The sequence below is a fragment of the Urocampus carinirostris genome, chromosome 10 (assembly GCF_059441175.1).
Source record: "Urocampus carinirostris isolate Australia breed hairy pipefish chromosome 10, RoL_Ucar_1.0, whole genome shotgun sequence".
NCBI classification, from domain to species: Eukaryota; Metazoa; Chordata; class Actinopteri; order Syngnathiformes; family Syngnathidae; genus Urocampus; species Urocampus carinirostris.
Genome location: NC_142358.1, coordinates 17651319 through 17674866, shown reverse-complemented (window position 1 = coordinate 17674866; position 23548 = coordinate 17651319). Strand labels below are relative to the sequence as shown.

Below are 23548 nucleotides of genomic sequence, written 5' to 3'. Positions count from 1 at the left end.
AAAAGTCTTTACGTAGACAATTTCAATCACACTTACATTTTACTATAAACACATATGCTCAAAAATTAATTATGTCACAACATATAACTTTCTTTTGAGAAATATTCACAACCCCCATAGCTGGTTGAGGGATGGGGTGACAATTGTGCGTGCATGAGAGCTGCTTCATTGGCACTCATTACCGAGCTGGAAATGTGTACAGTGTACACATTCAAAAGAATGATTTGCTGATGGAAAAACAAAAACTCTGACAATATTAATATTTATATTAATACCAACAAGGCTGCTTTTTCGTTCCAGTTTAGAACATGAACAATTTGTTTAAAATTCATAACTTGTCGCTGAGGTCCTGTTGGCATCATCCCAAGGTGATTTTCGAGTAATCCAACAACAACTCCATTCTCACGTGGAATGACAATAAAAGATTCACATGGGGTTTACACACAAAAAAAAAGCTTCACTTTGCTTCCTTTTTCTGTGTATACAAAAATGTCTAAACACAACCCTTGTCAGCCTCATTTCCAAGACTCTGCTCCCCTCCCAAACTCATACAGAATACAGTACATCACGTTGTTTTACTTCACTTCAACTGCAAAACGAGAGGGCGAGTGAAGAAAAATTAAAATTTACTGAGTCAACAATGATGATTCTCTGTGGCTTCATACAGGAATCAGAGGGACAGTTAAGCTGCGATTTTCTTTTCTTTTGATTTTAAGCAACGTCCATGACAGCCAACCCCCATTTGCCTAATTTCCGCAAGTCTTCTGTGCCTTGGTGAGGCCAAACATGGGGGTAGGGGTGGGCGTCAGTGTCCTTCTTATTCGTTCTTTTTCTCCTCATCTGGTTTGTCTGTGATGGCTTCTGCGTGGGCATCACCCATTGCTGTGTTACCCTTTTGTTGGTCTACTCCGCTGGTGCCGTACTCGTTGACCCTGTTCGGGTCTACCCGATAAATCCAGCGCTGATACAGGTAGACGAAAAAGACCACGTCTGCAGAGAAGCAAATGTAGAGGAGAGGCTTATTAATGAATTAAGCCAGACAGACACCTGGCACCAACAGTGAGGGGAATTTGTCTGGAGCAGTTTTCAGGTCGACTGCAAGCTGTTTAAACCATGTGTTTTTGGATCAAGTGGCCATTCAAGATGAAAACTACCAAAGTGATTACTAAAACAAGCACATATTTCCTACTATGCTGGAAGAAAACGCAAATTAGGGCTGAGTCATGTACGCAAGGGCCACCATACTGTGGAGCGTAGTGCCATATTGCAACACAGACGTGGTTTGTGTTGTTGCCCTAGGTGATTGCTATGGTAATGGACCAAAATGCAAACTCCAGTGAAGATACCGAAGAGGAACTGAAGCATTTTTGATAGATAACTTCCACTGCTGTTCAATTTGGATGTATAAATTGAAGACTTGATTTGTATGTGAAAAAGTTGAAATATCGTGAATGCGTCACAATATTGAATAATGTACCATAACATCCCTGTTTCGCCCTAACTATCTATTATATGTATACTGTTGGAAAGAATGTCGACTAATTCCTCTGAAAGGGCATCATTGTTTTCAGATCTCACATCGTATTTTTAGCACATGCGTCATGGAAAAGGGCAGCTCACCCTTATCCTCTGTTCCCCACACACTTGAGAAATTTAGAGAACACCTGCCAAAATTATCAAAATTTTTTGACACTGTGCCATTTGTCCACATTATTTTCCTGAAGAAAAAAAAATGCCCCTGACCACCAGACGCTAAAGGCAAAATGCCAATCGCCAGTGGCATTGCACTTGGTTGGCTCCAAGTGAGTGTGGGGCATTAGACTCTCGGGTTACACACACTCTAGCTTAAGATACACGTAAAAATGTGGAATACTGTCTATTTTTGGCCCGACATTGTGGCATTTTCCTCCACCATACAACACCGACAACAATTTATTGTGCAGAGATTTCAAACTTTGCGTGTTGGTGCGTATGACTAAACGAGTCACCATATAAGATGCTGCAGTTGCTCACCGCAACATGAAAATGCTGACATGCTACTGGCAGAACTCTCTCCCACAATGCTCTGTTTCGATCTCTGTTCAGTTCAGAATCGCGTGTAAAAAAACTTTTATTTTGTTTAGCAATGAGCCTCAAGACTTGTTGCTAACCCAATCTCCCACTCACCCAATCAAATTTGTGAGTGGTTTGGAGGCGTTTTAATTTTAATCTGTCATCTCCTCCCATATTTGTATTTACCCAAATTGGACCAACTCAAGTCCCATCACAATCTAAGTAAAGGAAAGTTAATGTTTTTTTTTTACATTGATAATAATGATAATTATACACATATATTACATCAAAGTAGAATTTAGTATGCACTATTTTGTAACCAATCTTTAATATGTGTTTACAATAGTCGTGTTTTTGTCTGGGGTAACGGGTTCGGGACACATTAGTTAAATACCATAGGTCTCCATCCTCTGACAATATCACCGTGCTATCCCCAGCACAGAACGGATTAATAACGTATCAAGGGGGTTTTACTGTAATAAATGTTTCATTTATTTTCTCTATGTTCCCCATCTTCACTGACCTCAGTTGCTTGAACAGTAAATTATTCATGTCTCCATTTCCAATTAAATACCAGGTTTCAAAAATGTCTCTAAAACTACCAAAATCTATTGGAGGATTCCGTTTATCAGACTTCATACTGACGTACCGTCTCTGAGGCAACCTATCCTGTACATCATGGGCATCTTGATGACGAAAGCAAAAAGGTCATCAATGAAGGTATTCAGTGCCTTGTATGTCAGCATCCTCCATGGGAGGTGGGCCACTGACTTCATTTTGTAGTTGATGAATAGCTGAGGCGTCATTGTGATGAAGCCTGAAATGGGAGGGGCGAGAAACATGGACATGGAATTATATTTAGGTCAATAACTTGTTCACCATTGGCCAGGCAAAACTTATGACATAAAAGGAATGACGTTTTTATTTTTTTTTACTACTACTACTTACCAAAGGTTAGTAGGAAGCCGTAAAGCATGCTAAGTACCCAAGAGTACCAGCCTTTGTGCTCGACATACAGTAAGCTGTAGACGGCGTAGCAGCCAAAAAGAGGGTAGAGAAGCCATGACAAGTACTTGAAAGCCATCTGAGCACAAAACCAGAGAAGCACAGTCACTTAACCAAATATAATCATCACACAAAATGTAATAAACTGGACTTACGTCATCATAGATTTTAGTTGAAGATTCCACATATGTGGACTTGTCTTTGAACACAAGTCTTGGGAAAATTCCTGCAATTTTATGCTCTCTGTCCAACTAATGAAAAGGAAAAAAACAGGTTTTGAAAAGGATAAACTAACTTTCAGTGGTTTTGACTTACTTTGACATCCATGACCTTGGTGATTTTCCAGAAGTCTATGAGAAGGCCAATGAATACACTGACTTGAACCACAAAGTTGGTCTCATTGTCCAGGATGTACAGCAGCACCACCAAAGACTGGAACACTCCGAAGATGATGGAACGTACAGAGAGGCCTTCCAAAGACTGCCTGCTGTTCCAGAACTGGATATCTTGGTAAAAAAGAGGTGTAATAAGATTAAAAAATGTGGAGGGAAAAACAAAATTTTGAGCTTTATTGTGAATTTACCGTTCTTAAAGGCCAGAAACTCAAAGATACTGTGTACAATGGAGACCACGATAGTGAGTCCCAGGAGGTAGGGGTTGGTTTCAAGTAGGGCCACCTATAGGAAGGTTAGACATTCAGAAGAATATATGAAATATGGTGGGAAATTACTCCTCAATATACACTTTGCTGTAAGTACTCTAAAATAGCATTATGCTTAAATCTCCAAGCACTAAGGATGCACAATTTTTGGGGAAAAACAAATTGCAATCTTTCAGACGAATATTGCAATTTTAATGCTATTTTCAATTTTAAAATAAAAGTGCTTTTTTTATTGAGTACTTAGCTGTTGGATGCATGACTAACCGGTACTGACACTCTTTCATGAGTGGGGTCAAAAATTACAGAGAAAAAAAATAAAAATAATGTCATCATGTAAAAAACATGTTTTATGAGGAATACCTGAAATATGACAAGATTACACCTTTTTTCTTAAAATATTTTTAAAAATAACCCATGGAGTAATTTTAGACCACACTTATGCATCCAAGAGTTAATACTAATGACGTGTTTTACACAAACAGCACCCCCCCTCTTCAGGCGAGCTTTGTTACAGCTCACAAGAGGGTAAATAGAGTGCAACTCGCAAACCTTGCTTCACCTTCATTGGCTAGTGCTGTTAAAACTTGCCTCAGATTGACCAGGGGCTGTTAAAACCCAAACAGTGACAATTCTGATGGCCAAACGCTCAATAACTCAAATAACAAAAGAGAACTACTAATCCTTGTAAAAACACAGTATAATGCAATCGCAATACGAAACATTGCAATATCAACTCGATTTCGGAAAATTGTACAACCCTACCAAGCACCCTACCTTGACTGAGTCCTGGTCCTCATCAGACTGCTCGTAAGTGTCCTCAGGCATAAAGTTCCACAGCGAGCGAGCGTTCTGCGCTGCATAGAGTTGCCAGCGCCACAAAGACAGTGGGCAGTAGTTGAGGCGAAGGGGCAGCGTGCTAAGCGTGTCGTTGATTGGATAGTAGTCCTTCTGAAGGTTCCAGTAGTCATTAAAGTACACTATCGGGTAGTAGTCGCCGCTCACTGCATCAAACTTCACATCTGGTGGGAAAAAAAAGACATGGAACATACAAATCCACCTTCACACACATTCCAAATGTTCCACATTCGGTGCAAAGAACTTACGCTGGTCTAGTGGAGGTGGAACAGAGCCTTTTACCCAGGCTGTGTGGTCATCCACCATGTTAATGGTAAGATTGGGGTGCCAGTGAGAGATGATTTCTACAGGACCGTGGCTTTCTGCCCGCTAAGGAGATGAAATTACAAAGATGCAAAAAATGGACCGTCACTTGACAGGATTATGTTGTGCCGGTAGGTCAGGGGTTGGAACCTTTGTTGACCCAAGGAGCCATAATAAAAAAATATCTATAAAAAATGTTTTAAGAGAGCCACACCCTTTATTTTAAGACAAAATTCAACAAAACCGCCAAACCCGCTGTCCAGACAAAAGCTAATTCTTCAGCACGTTTTATTTCACTTTGTGTCATGTGATCTAATCTATGAAAGAATATCAATGCCGGAGCCTGTGTCTGATATCAATATACTGGACTACATAAAATTTGTCTCCTGCCCTCAGTTACTTAAGAGTGTTGAGGATCATTTTGATTGTCATTTTTGTCTTAAATAATGGTTTAGAAACAAGGTGCAAAGTTGTCTTGTAAAAATGTCACAAAATACTGCAAACAATAAGGATATAGTCCCATTTACCTTTGGCGCAGATTGCACAACGAGAGCGAGAGAAGGGAGTGCAGGAATCAGCTCACCTCTACCACTCACCCAATCAAATTGCTGAGCGGTTTAAAGGTGTTTTTATTTTTTTACAATTTGATCTGTGTTTTTTTTATCTTAAAATATTCAAACAGTGAACATACATAGTTTAATGAGCTTCCATTTAAAGGGTGTCTTGGCGACCTACTTTCAAAACAGGGTCTGTTGATGGGACACCCTGACTGTAAACTGTAGTTGAGAATGAGCCATATATATATTGTACTGAACCAAATTCCAAACAGTGTTGTTGGCTATGCAAGTACCAAAATTGGGATGGAATCACTTGTCTTTGGAATGTCACAGAAAAATGTGCAAATTTTTTTCTCCGAGTCATATGTACTTCTGAAAAGAGACATATGGGTTGCGAGCCATAGGTTCCTGACCTCTGTGGTAGGTTATATTTTTCAAGTGATAGGCTTATATTTATTGCCTTAAAAGTATTTTCATACATAAACAATACAACTTTACTGTGTTTACATAGCTTAGAAAAAAAATTAGGCACATTAAACAAAACAAAAAAAAAACATCAACAGCAGACCACCTTGATCATCTCTGGATCTGCTTCCGTCTCCCCGGTAAGTAGATTCTTGGTCTTCATAAACTTCCTACGCTTGAATTTGTTTAGCACTGAAAAGCCCGAAACAAACGCAATAAGTCAAAGAAAACAACATGTTTTAAGCTGGATGACATCCTGCACTCACTTCGTGATGCGTGCACTGTCGACAGTCTGCGATACTGCCCTTTGCGCTTTGGGTCTGGGTGCAGTCCACTTTTTGTGAAGTAAACGTGTATGTAGAGGGAACCGTTCTGCTGCACCACCTACGAGTCAGCACAGACGCAGAGGTCATCAAACACCACAAGTCAAAATTGTTTGAGTCATGAGCTCAGGATTGTGTCCAATCTATATACAGGTAACATCCATCTTACAAAAGGCTTGACATATGTGGGCATTGTCGGCACAGAGCTGGACAGCCTGACAACAGTAGCTGAGAGACGGGCACTGGAAAAGCTGCGGTCAATCATGGACAATTCATCACATCCACTACACAGCATTATCTCCAGACACAAGAGCAGCTTCGGCGACAGACTGCTGTCACAGTCTTGTACCACGGACAGACTGAGATCTTTTCTTCCTCATGGTATGAGGCTCTTTAACTCCACCCGGGGGAGTAAAGGCCCACATTAAACACACCCCCCACATTGCATATTACCAAATTTGTATTGCAGTGTGTATTCTGTGTAGCACTATCTAGATACTCTATATAACACGCTATATTGGGTATTAACACGTCACATTGGGTATTTGTGTGTTGTATTCTTTTTGCTTTATTATTGTTTTGTTCTTCAGCACAGGGATGCTGCTGGAAGTGTTAATTTCCCTGCGGGGATGAATAAAGTGTCTATCTATCTATCTATATGTCCACCCATACTTACGTCCAAAGCCAGCAAATGCCTGTTTTCTCCAGCGGATGCTCATTTTTTAAACCAACATTTTTAGACTATAAAGCGCAACTTTTTTTTTTACACAATTTCAACCTTGCGGCTTATGCAGTGATGCTGCTATCATATGCAATTTTTATAATGACTGCCAGGGGCGCTCAAGCAAAAAAAGCTTAGAGTGAGACAGGCGTATTGAGAAAGACGCCAAGTCACAACCGCCAATAAACAACGTAGAAGTTTAAGGTAAATGGTAAATGGTCTGCATTCATATAGCACTTTTCAAGTCAATGAAGACTGGGCAAGACACTGAATCCCTAATGCCCCCAATAAGTAGGTCGGTGCCTTGCATGGCTGCTAATGTGTGCGTGTTTGTATAAATGGGTAAGTGTGAAGCGCATTGTAAAGGTCTGGTAACATGCTTTGAACATGAATAATATTAGCATTAATTGACCCTCATCATGGAAAATGCAAAAAGAAAAGCATATGACTGTGCTTTTAAGTTAAAAGCAATCGAGTTGGCTGGAAAACAGCAGCTGCTGCACATTAACTTTGCATTGATGAATTTATAGTGAGAAGCTGGAAACGGCAGCAGGAAGAACTGAAGCTATGTAAAAAGTCGGATTTTTGTAAGGGTGACAAAAAAGCAAGTGGCCCATATTGGAACACGGTCTATGAAATGAAATGAAATGATCTGCATTTATATAGCGCTTTTCAAGTCTTCCCAAAGCGCTTTACAATGTGCTCCACATTTCCCAATAGCGGTCTTGCAGCCATGTAAGGCGCTAACCTGCTTATTGGGGGTATTAGGGGTTCAGTGTCTTACCCAAGGACACTTCGACATGTAATCGGGATGATTCGAACTGGATTCGAACTGGGATCCCTTGATCCCAAGACGAGCGCTCTACCTCCTGAGCTACTGCGGTCTAGAGGGCTAGGGGAACTTACATAAAGCAGATAGCCAAAGGGTTTTCCACTGTGCATATGGGCACATGCGGCTTGTAGTCAGGAAATTAAGGTACCATAATTGTATGTCTGGCAGAGAAGCACAGCATCACTTATGTCAATCATATTGCAATCTACCATTAGACCAGTGGTTCTCAAATAGTGGGGCGGGTGCCATTGAGCGGGGGTGCACGGGCGAATTCGATTTTCATTTAAAACTCTCAGAATTGCAATTTAACCTCCACTACAGTAGGGGGCAGAGGAGTCTTCAGAGGCAGAGTGATTATTTTTGCATCTAATCTCCACACAGTGCATTAAGCACAAAGTAAAAGCATTGAGTATGAAATTTAGACACAAAGTGTAGAAGGCCTGAAAACGACCCCAAGAAAAAATATATTCAACACCGATGCAGGGACATGCAAAGAGAGCGTTGTAAAGAGACAAACAAAAGTCAAATCAAAAACCGGTGTGATTGCCAAGTTTAAAAAGTTAGCAGCGGACACCAAAAAGCCAAATGAATCAAGAAGTAACTTAAAGAAATTACAACCTAATCACACTGAAAAGACGTTCAAACGAATATGTGACAAAAGGCGTACATTTGGCATAGATGGAGGTGACGTGTTACCATTAAAATCGAGCAATATTTGTTTTGTCCCCACCAATATTTTGTCATCACTTAAAAAAAAAAGATCAATCTTGGGGGGCTGTTAGAGAATTTATTCTTCTGAAGGGGGGGCGTGACAAAATAATTAAGAATTGCATTAGACTCAGAACAGAAACTACATACCCTCTTGGCAGCAGATGGCGCCATTGTAATGGATTTAGGACAGGTTGGTCGGATGCCAGTTGTAAATTGGATGTTACGCGTGCCTTGCTGATAATTGTCTTGTTACAATCCAAAGTGCTTTGCTTTCGTCTAGTGGCATGAATAGTAAATCACAACCTCCGATTTTTTTCTCAGTGCCTTACCTCAGGTATAGGCATCTCCTTGTAGTGCTCATAGCAGCCATTGTCCCCTGTTGACCAGTCTCCATAGACGAGGTCTTGGTGGAACCAAAAGAGAGAATCTGTGTTGTTGAAATCTGTAAAGACCTCCTCCTGGGAGATGTACACGTACATATCCTGCAGGCAGGGTGAAACAAATCACCAGTGGTTCAAATGCACACAGGGACTACTTTTTACTCTTTACTCTTGAAGTGAAAACGGTATATAAAATTAAATACATCAAATTCTAATTAATTAAGAGTGTTTTCAAGTATAGATACTTTAATTGCATTATTAATACCATGAGGGTGTCCTTAGTGAAAAGATTCCTACTGGGTACTCTGGGTGCCCCTGCTGGTGTGTTGGGGTCTGGAGTGGATGGTCCTCGACGGAACCAGCTACTGATGGCCCAGATGATAAAAATTCTACAAAAGTAAATAATAAAAGCGCTTATAGCAGTTGTGGGCATTTTTAAAAAATCCAATATTATCCAACTGAAAGTGTGGCAACAACTGTTGCTAAGGAAGAATTACAAAGAGAAAAATATAGATGAAAGATATGGGTGAAAGCTAAACATATACCACGTGAGGATTGTAAAACTCGTTCTCGTTTATCTGCTTAACTGCTTTTCTTTATAGAATTTTGCCAAGCTGGAGTCAAAGATTTGGACAGCCGTAACAAGACATTGATTCTGTGCCACTCTTGACTTCCAGGTTGCCAATGGTAAGGGCCAGACTTACAGAGGAGTTTTCTGGCGGATACCCGAAATTGCAAATAAACATTTGAAAATAAAAACAAAATTGATAATTAGCGAGCGAGATAACACTTGGCTTTCAGTTGAATGAAAATACAAAAAAACTGTCAATGTTAACATGCAATAAAAGTGGGGTTAATAATCATAAAAATATATGTATTTTTACAAATGTATACCTGAATAGCACTCCTTTAATGACCTGCCAGGCATTGGGAGGTTGCTGCTGCTGCTGGGGCTGCTGTTGCTGCTGCTGGGGGTCCTGTGCATTTTCAGTTGTCTGCACCGCCCGACCGTCATTTGTTGCAGCGCTACCGTTACTGCTAACCTGCATCGCAAAACAAGATATGCTAGATATGTAGAGTCAAAATGGTTCCTGCAGCAATGGGAAGTAAATCTGGCTCAGGGCCAGTCAATAATATTATGATTTTGTATGGTTGCTTGCATAATAACTGTGATATCCAAATCAGAAAGGAAAAAGAAAAGAATCAATTCACAAAATGCATGCATCCTCCTGATATTTGCAAGATTTTATAAAATGTTCAATGGCATGATGAACTGCAATTATTTACATAAACTAAATAAGTGAATTGATTGTCATGTGGTCATCATTAGACCCATTTTGCCAACCTAAATGTGTGAGAAAAAAAACTATTGACTAATCTACTACATATTATGGAAGGACTGGCCAATTTGGCCGAAATTTTTAAATGGCAACTTCATCAATTACACCGGGCAATTACGAGAACGGTAAATATAATCCCAAAAAAAATTGATTACACACAAAATCCTTTGCAAAACATTCAGAAAATAAAACCTGATTTGAAATCCATTTCCACACAAATTTAACACTCATTGCTTGTGCCTTAACCATAATTTATTTTAAATTTGCATGGAAAGCACTCGAGGAAGCATTCTGCCACTTTTATAATTTGAGTGGATCAAATCCAACTCTTAAATTACCTGCCAAACTTTCACAACTGAGCACTAATTTGCATTAATTCCATCTATTGCCCAACTAATTCATGGTATTACAGTTTATAAAAGCACATAAGGCAAAATCAAAATAAATCTTTACAGTAGTACGAAGGTTAAGACAAGAATGCTACACGATTTAAGTGAAATGGATTGTTTAATGTGATTGACTGAAGAAGTCGTTTGAATAAAAGCCCCAATTGCTGTTTTGGCAAATTGATTGTTTGAGTTCAAAAGAAAAATGGGGCTGTCAGGCATGACAAACAATGTTACTTTCTATTCAAGTGACACAATAGACACAGGAGCTACAACCCATGGAAGTTCACGAGACCTGTTCTCTATCTCGGCGTTTAATCTTTTTCCTTTGTTACAGACACATTGGGGACAAAAGGATAGTAGGATGCAAAAAGGCAGTTAGGTAAAGTGGGTCAATTATTAGAGTGAGTAATGTGAGTATTTTCGGGTCTTGCTGAAGATAACTCAATCATTCACGGCCCAGAGTGGGCAGATGACTATCATTTTACACTTAAAGGGCGCCACGTGACATTTTCTAGCGCTCAAGACTTTACTGAGATTCTCAGTAAAATCTCAGCGCTGAGCTGCAGAGAATTCCAGGGAAGTAAAACTGAGACAATAAAATACTGTGCCTTCCGGAAGTTGTGCAGGGGATTAAAAATTAACCACTCGTTGAGAAGTGGTGACTGGCCAACCTGAATCTTGTAATATGTAATTCACTTGGCAAAAGCAATACTTCCACACGAAAGTGACACTTAACCCCTAAACGTTCCTATATTTGGTAAAATCCCAATCCAAGACGTAACCAAAGTACACTGAATGCTGTTCTTGAACTGTTTGGAAAATATGAGAGGTTTGAGTTTCTTTTGAAAGGTAACAGTTTTGTCCCAAACTGAAATCATCACTGCAAGCGCTACAACAATGATTTATCGGAGTTACAACACACAGAAATAGGTTTTAATTCTCACCTTTTTTTTTTTTTGCAATTAAACGCCTGCAAATTAGTGTAGCATGGGTATCTTAGCTGGAAAACGGGTAAGACAAAAGCTTGAAGCCTTACCTGGTACCTTGTTAGATTTGATCACAATCTGAAAAACTAAACATTGTATTTTACACATTTTTCTAATAGTATGTGTAGGCTATTTGGAAACGACCAGTTAACAAAACTAAAGGTTTTTCAACTGTGTAATTTGCTTTGGTCATTTTTTTAGACATTTTGAATGAGTTGTAAATGTTTGACTTCTCTGTCCAGAATTCAATGATTGTGCAGACTTGTGCTTAATAATGGTGCGTGAAATGAATCTTGAGTGGCACACTTTGATTTTGGGGTCTCAGTTCATTACACAGTGAATATCTGTGCAACATTCTGTTCAGAATTTCATTGGTTGACCAATTTGTCAATCATCATTTGAGACTTTTTGTGATAAAGGGCTTTACAAATAAATATGACTTGACTAATGGCTGAAAATATTCTGAGCTAAAGGAAACAAAATCCCTCTTATCAAACAAGCCCTTATTGGCTAAAGGCCGTATTTTAAAATAATTTCAAGAGTCTTTTTATTTGTAAACGGAATTATGTGGCAAAAAAAAAAAAAAAAAAAAAAAAACGGATTAGAACAATGAACGTCCAACGGTGCAGAAATGCTCTTAGGTGGATTCTTTATAACTGTCAGTATTATCTCGTGTTTGAGTACGGTAAATATTTTACACTGTTTGATTCACTGGACGGTCCAGGATGGAATGACAACATGTTTGCAGGGAATAAACTCATAAGCTGACTTCCCAGGGGACTTATTGGTGAGCTATCACGGCTTAAAATTTTGAGTATCTTGTTTCAGAATAGTAGTGATGTTTCTATGAGGAGTGCATCTTGAATCACAAGAGTTTAAGCTTTCCAAAGATATGTGGCATGACTTATTTCTGTCACTCGAGTTATTGTACTGAAACGTATTGGTTTGTCAACATCTTGACAGCCCGACGTTAAGGCGTTAGCCCGACATTAAGGCATTTAAAGCAGAGGAAATAAGCGGTTAATTTTGAAAAAATATACTAAAACTTTATACAATTTATCTAAGGACTGCTGGTTCCAATGACCATATTTAGGATTTATACCAGGGTGCATAATCCAAGCTGTAACAGAAAAGGAGAATAGACCGGACGCGAGGTTTCTGGGATGAGTCATTATTTTAATATTAGCATTCATGCTCATTAATCACTTAAGGCAACCCCTGTCATAACTCCCTAGAAACTTATCTGAAGTAAGTGAACATGAGGCCAATCCACCACCAATTGACCATGCACCATCTTGTTTGGAATAAGTCTTTTCTCAGACTCTTTAATTAATGTAGACGCAGTGGAATATTTTTTCAAACTAAGAACCCACCTAAACAGCACTCAAATAAATAAATAAATGAATATTGTCTGGGGGGCAGCACGGCGGGGCAGTGGTTAGCGCGTGTGCGGCACAGTTCTGAGGTCGTGGGAACCTCCTAAGTGGGTTCAAATCCAGCTCCCGGCCTTACTGTGCGGAGTTTGTATGTTCTCCCAGTGCTTGCGTGGGTTTCCTCCGGGCACTCTGGTTTCCTCCCACATTCCAAAAACATGCATTTCAGGTGAATTGGCCGGTCCAAATTGTCCCTAGGTGTGACTGAGCGAGTGAGTCGTCTGTCCCCGTGTGCCCTGCGATTGACTGGCAACCAGTCCAGGGTGTCCCCTGCCCACTGCCCGATGATTGCTGGGATGGGCTCCAGCATCCCCGCGACCCTACTGAGGATAAGCGGTGCAGCTGATGAGATGAGATGAATATTGTCGTGTTATAACGTTGACATTTTATGACATATTTTATAGTTTCTTTTAAATTATATTCTCAAACTTTTTTGGTAAGAGAAAAATATAATACCACAAAACTACCTGATAATAGGAGATAAAGAATACCCATAGTTTCCTTTTTTCAACAGAGGGCCTCCCCAAAACAAGTGTATTAATGAATAAATACATTTTCTGTTTACCAGATAAAACTGCTCATTTTCAATATTTTTATTTCCTCACTCTATTTTCAAGACTTATTTTACTGATTTTTAACATGTTTTTCTAGCGGGAAAATAATTTTATAGCACAACAGTGTTTGATAATAACAGATAATTTTGATGAATATGTTTGCTTTGAAAAAAATAATTATAATAAAATAAGCTTTTCTTGCTTTAGAACACGAGCAAACTCCTTTTCACCATAACAAAAGCTTTTATTCATCTTGAAGACAACCAGGATCTGCCAATGTGACAAGAAGATAATGTTTTCCAGTGGAAGGGACTGCACTCAAATGCTCAGTTTTTCTATCTGTCTTGATACCCAAGCTAGTGGGAGGTGGCTAAAGTAAAAAACACAGTCACAACATTTACCAGACATTCATTCCCCTTCCCAACCTGACATTGAACAATAAGCTCACAGCACAACAAAGGGTGAGTTGCTGTGCCATGCAACCATTCCTCAGCAGAGAGGTCCGACAGCATACACTGGTTTACACCCGCCGTATCATATGCGTCGATATCAGTCATTCTTAACTATCTTTCGCCATTCACATTAATCCCTTGCGCACACTATTGCAACCTCTAAATTAACCAATCTCACGTGCAGATCTCGTTCACCCGAGATTAATCAGGGATTTAACTTTTTATGATCCAATTTAAATTCTTAAATAAGCATGTTTGATCACAGCTGCTGTGTTGTATACACATATAAAAATGGCAAAAAAGTCAACATGTTACATTAAAAACACTTAAGTAGGTACAATACCTTTCTTACTTTACTTTAAAATCAACATGCTTTGAGACCAAAACATTTGCCCGTAATTCTTATTTGAAAAAAAAAATCTGTTTCTGTTTGATGATATTGAATAGAAATTTACTGTAAAGCAAAACTGTCCTCAATTTGAAGAAATGTAATACATTTATAGTGATCAAGTTCCTTTCTGCAAAACAGTACAGTGAATGAATAGACAACCATTACAATACAACCAACATTTGGTGGCCTGGAGAGGGATGGCTGCCAAAAGGCTGTACTTGCCCAAGACACACCACAGGAAATGGTGTCCCTACGACTCTTAACGGTTAAGGGATCCACAAACCCACCCCTACAATACTGTATTTTTCATGGTGTCAGAATCTAAGAACCACATTTTGATCTACGCAAATTCCCAGATGGACATATTCCATACCCAGTCACCAACCTGAGTAGCCCGCAGACTGGTTCTGAAGAGAGCTCAACGGTAATTGAGCTTAATAACTTGTGAAGCCCTTAGAGACTATTTGTGATTAAGGGCTATACAAATAAAAATGACTTGACTTAATTGAGATTTTCTAGGAAATATGTCTTCTAACTGGCACCATGTTTTAAAGGTCGACCGAGCCCATTTCAACCATGCTTCTAATAATTACATCGTGGCAATAACCTAGTAACACAGAAATAACCATTTTTAATAAGAGGATATATGTAACTGCTAGACCTTCGAGCTGATCAGTAACAAAAAGTGGCTCTAAGCTTTGAAAGGGTTTGTGACCCCTTTTCTTTTTGTCCTAAATTTTAACTGTCGGCACCCCCGCGACCCTACTGAGGATAAGCGTTGCAGATAATGGCTGGATGGATGGTATAACTTTAAATCACTTAAGTAACCGTTTCGAGGGTGCTTGGCTGTCTAGTTTGAGGCCTTCTCTTAGCAACTGACATCAGGGATCGAGTTAGCCCCAAGCTTATTGGCCTGCTCGGAAGGATAAAGTCCACTAGAACCACTTTCCGAAGTCTTCCCTCCGCGTCAACGCAGATAATCGCAGATTTTTTTGCGAAATCACCGGAAGAAGGAGAACCGTGGAATAGGAGCCGTACGCGTTTTGAAAGCAACCGGCACTGGCAAACGTCACTAAGCCCCTTTAAACGATGGCGGCGAGTCACTTAACGCCAGAACAGAAAAGTGAGCCACTTGATTTACAAAAAGGTCAAACAGAACAAGAATGTCAACGTTGAAGACGGTGAATTTACCTCGCCGTTATGGACGGCAGCTTTAGTGACTTGGCTCTCCTGGGTCGCCATCTTTCCTTGTCTCAGTAGCGCACACAGGCGTAGAGCTACCTCGCGGGGGTAGTCTCGCGATAGTCACGTCATCAGAGTTGGGCGTGACCAGGACAAAAAGTAAAAGTAACTTGTTGGGTATTTTATTTTATTTTTTTAAATTAAATCATTACGAACAAAAGTGACAAGAAACAGTTAAATAAAATTACCTAGTTAAAGTTGCCCCTTGTGTTACCTGAAACATGTCTCCAAACTACTGTCCACGGTCCGTATCAGATTTAATCTGCCCCGCGAGACAATACTGAGAAAAGCATAACAAAAATGACCAAAGCGGCCCACAACTCAAAAGGTTTTCTGACCCCTTGCTTTATTTATTTTCCCCTTTCTTATTTTTCCTTCGATTCCTACAGCACTTTCTGTTCTCTTGGAAACTGTTAACGTGTGACGGTTTCGTGATTTACTTCTGTCAAACCGTTTGAGTGACACAATAAAGCATACCTGTCAACCTGTACGTTTTTGCCGTACAAAGTACGTTTATTATGCATTTTAGGACGTGTACGACGTACAAGAAAATCTGTACGGAAAAACGCAAATTTGTCAATTGTGGGTACCATCCGGTATACACCGACTATCACGAAACAGAAAATCAATCAAGTCAAACGAATTCGCCGCTATCTCGGAATCGTTTTTTTTCCGTTGCAAACGAAGCGAGCGGTTTGATGCTATTGTGTGCATGCGCCTGCAGCCTCGGATTTCATGTGGTAGTTATGTAGTGAAAGGAAGTCCGTCTCTTTTTAGAGAACCGGCTTTTTCGGCTCAACTCATTGAAGAGGGCCGGCTCTCAAACGGCTCACTTGCTTGGAGGCATTATATTACAAATCATTGTTGTATAAAGAAGTTAAGAAAAAAGGATGTATAAAAGGAGAAAAGGAAAAAAGACAGGTTTGTGGTTATCCCTTTAATCAGTATATTACCAACAATAATTTAATGCAGAAAATGACTTAATAGTTTGAATGAGAAAATGTATTATTTTACTTAATTATTTTTGCATGTATTTTTTCCTTCTACGGTGAACGTCCAAGCTACTTAATTTTTGAACCTTTTTTACAATAAACCTCATTCATGTCGAGCAACTCAGTATCTCACAACAAAATGTTAATTAACAATATATATAACGAAACATGTACAATATAACATGTTAAACTACATAAACACGTTTGAGAAAAAAATATGGTGTAAGATTGTTTTGTATTTTGTAAGGGAAAATACATTTTGTAAGGGCATGAAGCCGTGGAGGTTGACAGGTATGATAAAGCATATAAGCTATGTTAGAATCAGAACATTAAAACTAGCTGTAAAAAGAATTATTGTAATTTAAGGGGATATTGTGTTATTCAGCGCTTGTAGCTGTAAAAAATCCAATCATTCAAAAAAACGATTTGAGGAATAAGCAAAAATAAATGAACTGAGATATATACTACTTTTTTCAAATACTCTTGGGTCAAGAACCGTGTATTTATTTTATGTAACTTGAGTCTCACCAAGAGGGAGCTGGCATGATTGTCTGCCATTTTGCTGCAAGGGGTAACCCAAAGGAAAATGATGCAGTTTGATCCCTTTGACTCACCGTAACTTGTATTTGTAGCACTCTTCCTTGGTTGCAGCACACAATACAACATTACTTACTGGTCAAACATCAAACGGTGTCCCTAAAAATATAAATTCTTGTCCAATCCGTTATCCTCCCAAGCTTTGCGCGCATATGTAAATGATTTTAGTACAATAGTTACTCCTATACTCAATACAGAATATAGCAGTAAATGTACTATAATGTAATTTCGCCATTACGATAAATTTTCTGTTAAAACGATTTATCATTTTTAATCACTGTTACACCTATTTTAAGGCACGGAATAGAAACCCAAAATGTTGAAAGAGCCACAATGAACCGACAAAACAAAAATATGTCTGGAGCCGCCAGAAATGTAAAGCCTTGAATCAACCCATCTTTATTTTTAAACTAAGAGTTTCATACTTAAAATTCAGTCATTTAATATTTATTCTTAATTATTTTAAAGCTTTGGAAATCGTGAAAAAATGTTTGTATAGTATCTGTCTTATAGGAAAACCACAAAATGACCCCTCCATCTCTATTTTTAGCACTTTTAAAACAGCTCAAGGGAGCCACTAGGACAGCGCTAAAGAGCCACATGTGGATATAGAGCTGCAGGTTGCTGACCCCCGTTCTACTGTATCGGATGTGCTCAGAGAGGCAGGGTACACCTTGAACGACACTTCAGTCAGCCAATCGCAGGGCTTCTTTATGTATCCACATCTGCTTCCACGTGATATAGGTTCACACAACAGGAGTGCCACAATGTCCATTGAATTTAATGAAATAATGTGGCTCAGCAGTACAGTCATTCCATTCCATTTAATTGTGTGTTTTATGTATGTTTCAACATAATGCAATATTAGTATATTTGAATGACAAAAATGTACAGTATTTTATGTAAAATACGTATACGTTCCATTCGTTTTGAAGGCTAAATAGTAGGCAATATGTTACTAAAAGTCAATAAAACCGCAAAACAGGTTGAGAGTGCAAATATTTTCAATGAGGGGAATTCATTAATATCAAAATAATGAAAAATACATGATAAATCCACATGGAAACATGTTGTATTGGTTTCCACACAAACATTTTTAAGAGAATTGTGTTTCTGTTGAACGCGTACATTAGAGAACATTTATGGTAGGAAGCAAAGAATCAAAGTTTGAAATGTGTTTGAGCCGGTACATCTAAGAGTACAGTATAGGCCTTGGTTATTTCTGCTTCACTGGCAAGCATATGAGGACCTTCAAACAGCTGACAGTTCAATTACCACCTTTTGTGGTTCTTCAAAAAGCAAACGTGGCCTCAATTCCTACATTTCATCTACACCGTAATCCTCCTCGGGAAAGTCTCCCACAGTCACGTTGAGAGGCCTGACAAATGCCCCATAGTTCGTCGCGCACTCAAAGTAGCGTTTTCCCTCATGACTGCAACAAAGAATGACAGAACCGGTCAAAAACTGCAAAATCAGATGTGTTCAATGTGCACTGAAAGAGAAACTACAACCTGCCATCGTTCTTTCCCAACGGCTCGTCATACTTCACACCAACCCAATGGCCTGGCTTGAAATCTGTTGTGCCTGAAAACCCACAAGTATGATTGCATAATATGTGAACAATGCCGTGAATTTAGGTCTGGAAGCATAAAATCGGGGAAAATAACTTGCATATGTGGCCTTACCAACAAACATGACCGTGCCGATCTTTGTGGGCTGCCCTGGGACTTGAACCTGACATCGGCTCCCCACGGGAATGGCTTCAGCAGCCGCTTTCTGCTCCTCATTCTTGGCGATGCTCTCGGCTTTCTTCTTGGCCATCTCTTCCTTGTTGTAAAGGCCAAGAGACTGCTTCTTCATGAAGGACCTTGCCGTCTCTGTATTGAAGAGAGCATCCCAACAAAATAATATTCAATGTTTGTGATGTATTTATTAAGGTTATCTATTTGTGGTATAGTAATATTTCTAGAGAAATAATCTCATTTATTTGCCTGATCTTTTTTCATAGGCTTCATCCGACATAACAAACTTTTCCACTTTTGAGACGTCGGTAAACTCTCCCAGTGAGCCGCCACTTCGGTCAATAACCTGAAAATTGAAAGAGAAATAAAAATCAGATGATGAGATAAATATAAATCATACATTCTTTTTAAATATGCACACAACAGTGTTATCTAGATGGGTACCAGAAATGATAAAAGCTAATAAAAGTGTTGATGAATTCAAATCTAATGGGATTGAAAAGTAAAACAGGAAAATAAACAATAACCCCAAAGTAATCCCATTTTACAAAAATGTTATCTTGAATTGTTTTTTGTTTTTTTTTAATTTAACCACTCTTTCCCCCCATCATTTTAAAAAGGCAACGTTTCCCAAAATCGATCTAAGTCTATTAAATTATTTCTATAAAGGAAGGAAAAATACAGATGGAAAACTCAACAACTCAAGTCAAAAACTCTAAATTTGCTTACATTATTTAAACACCATCTGCATTGCACATTGTGTTAAAAAACAGACCTTCAAAGTAAAAGTAAGAGGCATGACAATGCAGTTTCACAGGAGATTCTTGGGCCTGAATGGTGGCTTACTAAACAGCTTTCACTACACAGGGAGTTTTGTTGTTAAAAATGACCTGACTTTAAGCACAAATTTGAAACCATGTAGCTTGAACTTGTACAAGTGTTTTTCCCTGACCAATATAGTTGCTCAAACCCCGTGTCCTCTTTCAGTCTACTGTGTCCTTGCGTTTCAACCACTCGACCAAAAGCACATACATGTATTCTGCAGTTGTCATCGACAGGATAAGAACCCAGCAAAGCATTGTCATCCTCCATCTTCTGCAGCAAATTGTCTGTTTGGCTGAACAACTCAAGGTCCATACTTGAGGAGGGAGCACCTACCACCATCTCCAGCTTTCCCTTAAAAAGAAAACAATTCCAACATCTTTTTAATAAATAGAATTACAGTTGTATTTATTATCATTTATAATAATAGTGAACATTGTTTACAATGAGATTAGACATGGCACTCCAAAATAAACATGAGTTTAATTAAATGAGAAAAAAGGCATGTTAGGTAAAGTAGTGCTTGGATACAGGTTTAAATTGTAAGTGCATCAGAACAATAGTGCAATGATATATAGCAGCAATATATTTCCCCCAAAAGTCAAGAAAAATGGTTACACATAAAATTATTTTTTTTACAAAGGCAAGATATACGGTATATTTTTTCAGTCTTGTGCGCTTGCTAAGGTGATGCCCTGGAAAAGAAGCCATTTCTGAGGCTGTTAATCCTTGTTTTAAGGGACCTAGAGCATCTTGGCAGCAGGTCAAAGAGGTTGTGGCAGGGGTGTTAACAGTCCTTCATAATGTTGTTTCCTCTTCTGCGGTATTGCAGGCTAGAAATTTCCCCTTACTAGGCAGAGAGCAGCCAAAGATTTCCTGGGTTGTGTTGATGACTGGGTTGTTTTTCCTGTGCACCAGGTGAGGGCGCCCAAAGCTTGAGGGCGTGGAATCTCTCTACAGTGTAAAGGTCTCTAAGGTTGTGCCCGCCGGGATCCCCTGAGTAACCCACGAACGGGTTCTAAAAATAGCTTACCGGTTATAGGTCGCTGCAATTTTTTTGTCACTTTGATTCCTAAATGACATGATTAGTGGTTGATTTATATTCTACAGATTATAAGCTCGTAATAAAATAGTAACAACATCGTAGTAACATAAGTTCTAGAATCTGTATTATCACACGCCGCTGCCCATTAATGCCAAGGTGGGGCTCATCCCTGTAGAGCAGGGTGACGCTTTACACAGAAAAACAACAGCAACCAGATGATAAAGGCACCCTACTACTGGTAACTGTAGAAAACATAACTGTTTTCATGTGGGGAAGCAAACCTCTATCCTGGAGAAAGGCGCTGCTAGGCAATATTTGCCCAAGACACACCACAGAAGTTGGCATCCGACAACCCTGGGGGTTAAGGGATTTGTGAACAGTGATATCAAAATGGTAGCTTTTTGCACCAATCAATAAAAAAGTTGCTCCCTGCTCTACTCAGTCTCCATTGATGATTATGTCAGGCTCCCAGATTATTGTTTAAAGGCACTTTGTGTAATTTCTGACCACAAAATGACACTGTACTGTCCAATATGAACAAAAGAACAGTGCCAAATAGTGCCAACCTATAATTTTATTTTTTTAAATAAATAACTTTGGTATGATATGATAGCTAATGTGAGGCCCCTTCACAAGGTTTCTTTTTTCCTCACACTGAGGTTTTGAGTTTTTCCTTGCCCGCATGTTGGTTTAAGATCAGGCGATTGTGTAATTGTAAGCCTGTGCAGTCCTTGGTGACATTTTTGTGATTGAGGCCTATACAAATAAATGTGACTTGACATGTATTTTTGCCACCTATTCAAAGCAATGTTTTTTTTTGACTGAATGAAGGGTTTTTTTGTACTGCTAGAAGGCGTTGGGATCAAGAGATCGCAGTTCGAATCCCAGCTCCCCCGTGTTACATGTCGAAGTGTCCTTGGGTAAGACACTGAACCCCTAATACCCCCAATAAGCAGGTTAGTGCCTGACATGGCTGCATGGCCGCTATTGGGAAATGTGAAGCACACTGTAAAGCGCTTTGGGAAGTCTTGACTTGAAAAGCGCTATATAAATGCAGATCATTTCATTTCATCAAATATTACACACTGTCCCTTTAAAGACACAGGCTTACCTTCAGTTGTGCAATGGTGATACTTCTATCGAACCTTCGATTCACCTCAAAAGTGGATATGGTGGTCGTAAGGCGCACATTGACACAAGGATTAGTAATAACACGCAAAGACTCATCCATCTTGACTGTTGGAAAGCTGGGGGGGCACAACATAATATTATATATAAATCGATAGACAAAACATTGATGAGAAAATAAAAAACACTTAAAATGAATTAGTAAGAAAAAAATGTTTACGATTGATCGTCTCCAATAAAAAGAGGCCGCGCCCACTTCTGCTTGTGAACACATCACAGTACTTTTAGTGCGTAGGTTAACATTTTTTTAAATCACAAATCCTCGCAAATAGTGCGACATAAACGACAACCATTGCGTTCTGGGTACGTATCACACATTTTCTTATCCTTAATTTAAATGGCTAACCATGTAGCCACATGATGCGTTAGCTATTTTGGGTGACTTAATTGGTAATAAAGAAACACTGGCGACACAAAAAGAGCACGACTTCATTAGTTGTTACTTACGAATGTAATCCTGGTGATGGTTCTTCTGATTGCTAAAGAAAGTGAATCACGATATAATAAATAAAGAAATGTGCTGTGTTTTGCTCTTCGTGTCTAGACGTGTGGCCGCCGCTGCTTGCTGAAGTAACAATTTCGACTTCCGCCTTTCCGGACCTGCCCCTAAAACCTTAACTGACCAATTGGAGCCGCGTAAACTAAGTTCGACCAATGGTCTCTCACAGATGGCGGAAGTGTGATAAAAACGCCCACCACACAAAGGAGTTTACTTGAGAACAGCTAATCAGAGTAAGAATTTGTAATGATCGCAAATGACCCAGGGTGGCGCTGTAACAACACGTTACAGAAGAAAACGCAAACCTCATGTAAATAGCTTTCACCTATAATAAAGTACAGTACAACATTTTAAGCCAAACCGTCATGTGCATTTGTCATTCACCTGTTTTTTTTGGGGTTATCTGCTGTTATGTATTTTGTTTTCACCTGGTATAGATTCAGATCTACTTTATTGTCATTCTAGTATACGTGTATACAGAACGAAATGTCGATACATCTGACCCGCACAGTTTAAATATTCGGTGGGGGTGAATATCCCCAAGGGGACCAATACATTAAACCTGATCTAAAGTTAATTTTCGTCCAAAGTGAGGATATGCACCTTAGAGGAGCTCGTAAAAAAATAACAAGTAATTAAACACCACAGAAACAACACATCTAAATGAATTGGGTCAGCTATGATTTGATTGTTCTTTAGAAAATAAATGTAAACGGATAAAAGGTTTTGTGTTTAAAAAAGAAAAAAAACAACAAATGTAATATGTTCTCACAAATACACTTGCAGCTATTACCAGAAAGGGCGGATAAATCATTTACAATATTATTTACCAACTTATGTCGGTCTTGCCCGGGGAAAGGGGCGCGTCCTTGCAGAGTTGTCACTCGTGATGGGAATTCCGGCTCAATTTAAAGAACAGGCTCTCCCGGCTCGGCTTCCTGAAAAGAGTCGGCCATTTCGGCTCACAAACGGTTCTTCAAATTTCACTGAAAAGTGAACTTTTAAATTATT

The 23548-nt window shown here is 39.2% G+C and overlaps 2 protein-coding genes and 1 long non-coding RNA gene across 3 annotated transcripts; 1 reads left to right on the top strand and 2 right to left on the bottom strand.

Annotated features, from left to right (window-relative positions):
- Window positions 1-248: 248 nt before the first annotated feature.
- Window positions 249-16013, bottom strand: clptm1 (CLPTM1 regulator of GABA type A receptor forward trafficking). The gene is made up of 15 exons (XM_088346093.1): window positions 15841-16013; window positions 15602-15705; window positions 9760-9908; window positions 9131-9254; window positions 8815-8967; window positions 6165-6282; window positions 6005-6090; window positions 4822-4942; window positions 4493-4737; window positions 3641-3734; window positions 3373-3563; window positions 3213-3308; window positions 3001-3136; window positions 2702-2869; window positions 249-990 (listed from the first exon to the last, which is right to left on the bottom strand). Exons 2-15 carry the CDS (start codon window positions 15650-15652, stop codon window positions 818-820), a joined length of 1905 nt encoding a protein of 634 aa, XP_088202219.1. The 5' UTR covers window positions 15653-15705; window positions 15841-16013; the 3' UTR covers window positions 249-817.
- A 182-nt stretch (window positions 16014-16195) lies between these two features.
- LOC148357966 (uncharacterized) lies at window positions 16196-18228 on the top strand. The gene is made up of 2 exons (XR_015851551.1): window positions 16196-16573; window positions 17792-18228. It is a non-coding gene; the product is annotated as an uncharacterized LOC148357966 (long non-coding RNA).
- On the bottom strand, window positions 18002-22634 carry tbcb (tubulin folding cofactor B). The gene is made up of 7 exons (XM_088345885.1): window positions 22486-22634; window positions 21962-22097; window positions 20016-20159; window positions 19233-19329; window positions 18927-19118; window positions 18753-18825; window positions 18002-18673 (listed from the first exon to the last, which is right to left on the bottom strand). The coding sequence occupies exons 2-7, from the start codon at window positions 22079-22081 to the stop codon at window positions 18559-18561; spliced, it is 741 nt and encodes a 246-aa protein (XP_088202011.1). The 5' UTR covers window positions 22082-22097; window positions 22486-22634; the 3' UTR covers window positions 18002-18558.
- Window positions 22635-23548: the final 914 nt, after the last annotated feature.

What these genes read in the sequence shown, in the direction of transcription:
- clptm1 (XM_088346093.1), bottom strand. Translation starts at nt 15,652, where the DNA reads ATGGCGACCCAGGAGAGCCAAGTCACTAAAGCTGCCGTCCATAACGGC. An exon ending in ATTAAAGGAGTGCTATTCAG is followed by an intron (nt 9,255 to 9,759) that starts GTATACATTTGT and finishes TTACTTTTGTAG; the next exon opens with AATTTTTATCATCTGGGCCA. An exon ending in TCCACCTCCACTAGACCAGC is followed by an intron (nt 4,738 to 4,821) that starts GTAAGTTCTTTG and finishes TTTTCCCACCAG; the next exon opens with ATGTGAAGTTTGATGCAGTG.
- tbcb (XM_088345885.1), bottom strand. Translation starts at nt 22,081, where the DNA reads ATGGATGAGTCTTTGCGTGTTATTACTAATCCTTGTGTCAATGTGCGC. An exon ending in TCACCATTGCACAACTGAAG is followed by an intron (nt 20,160 to 21,961) that starts GTAAGCCTGTGT and finishes TTTCTTTTTAAG; the next exon opens with GGAAAGCTGGAGATGGTGGT. An exon ending in AGCCTATGAAAAAAGATCAG is followed by an intron (nt 19,119 to 19,232) that starts GCAAATAAATGA and finishes TCTTCAATACAG; the next exon opens with AGACGGCAAGGTCCTTCATG.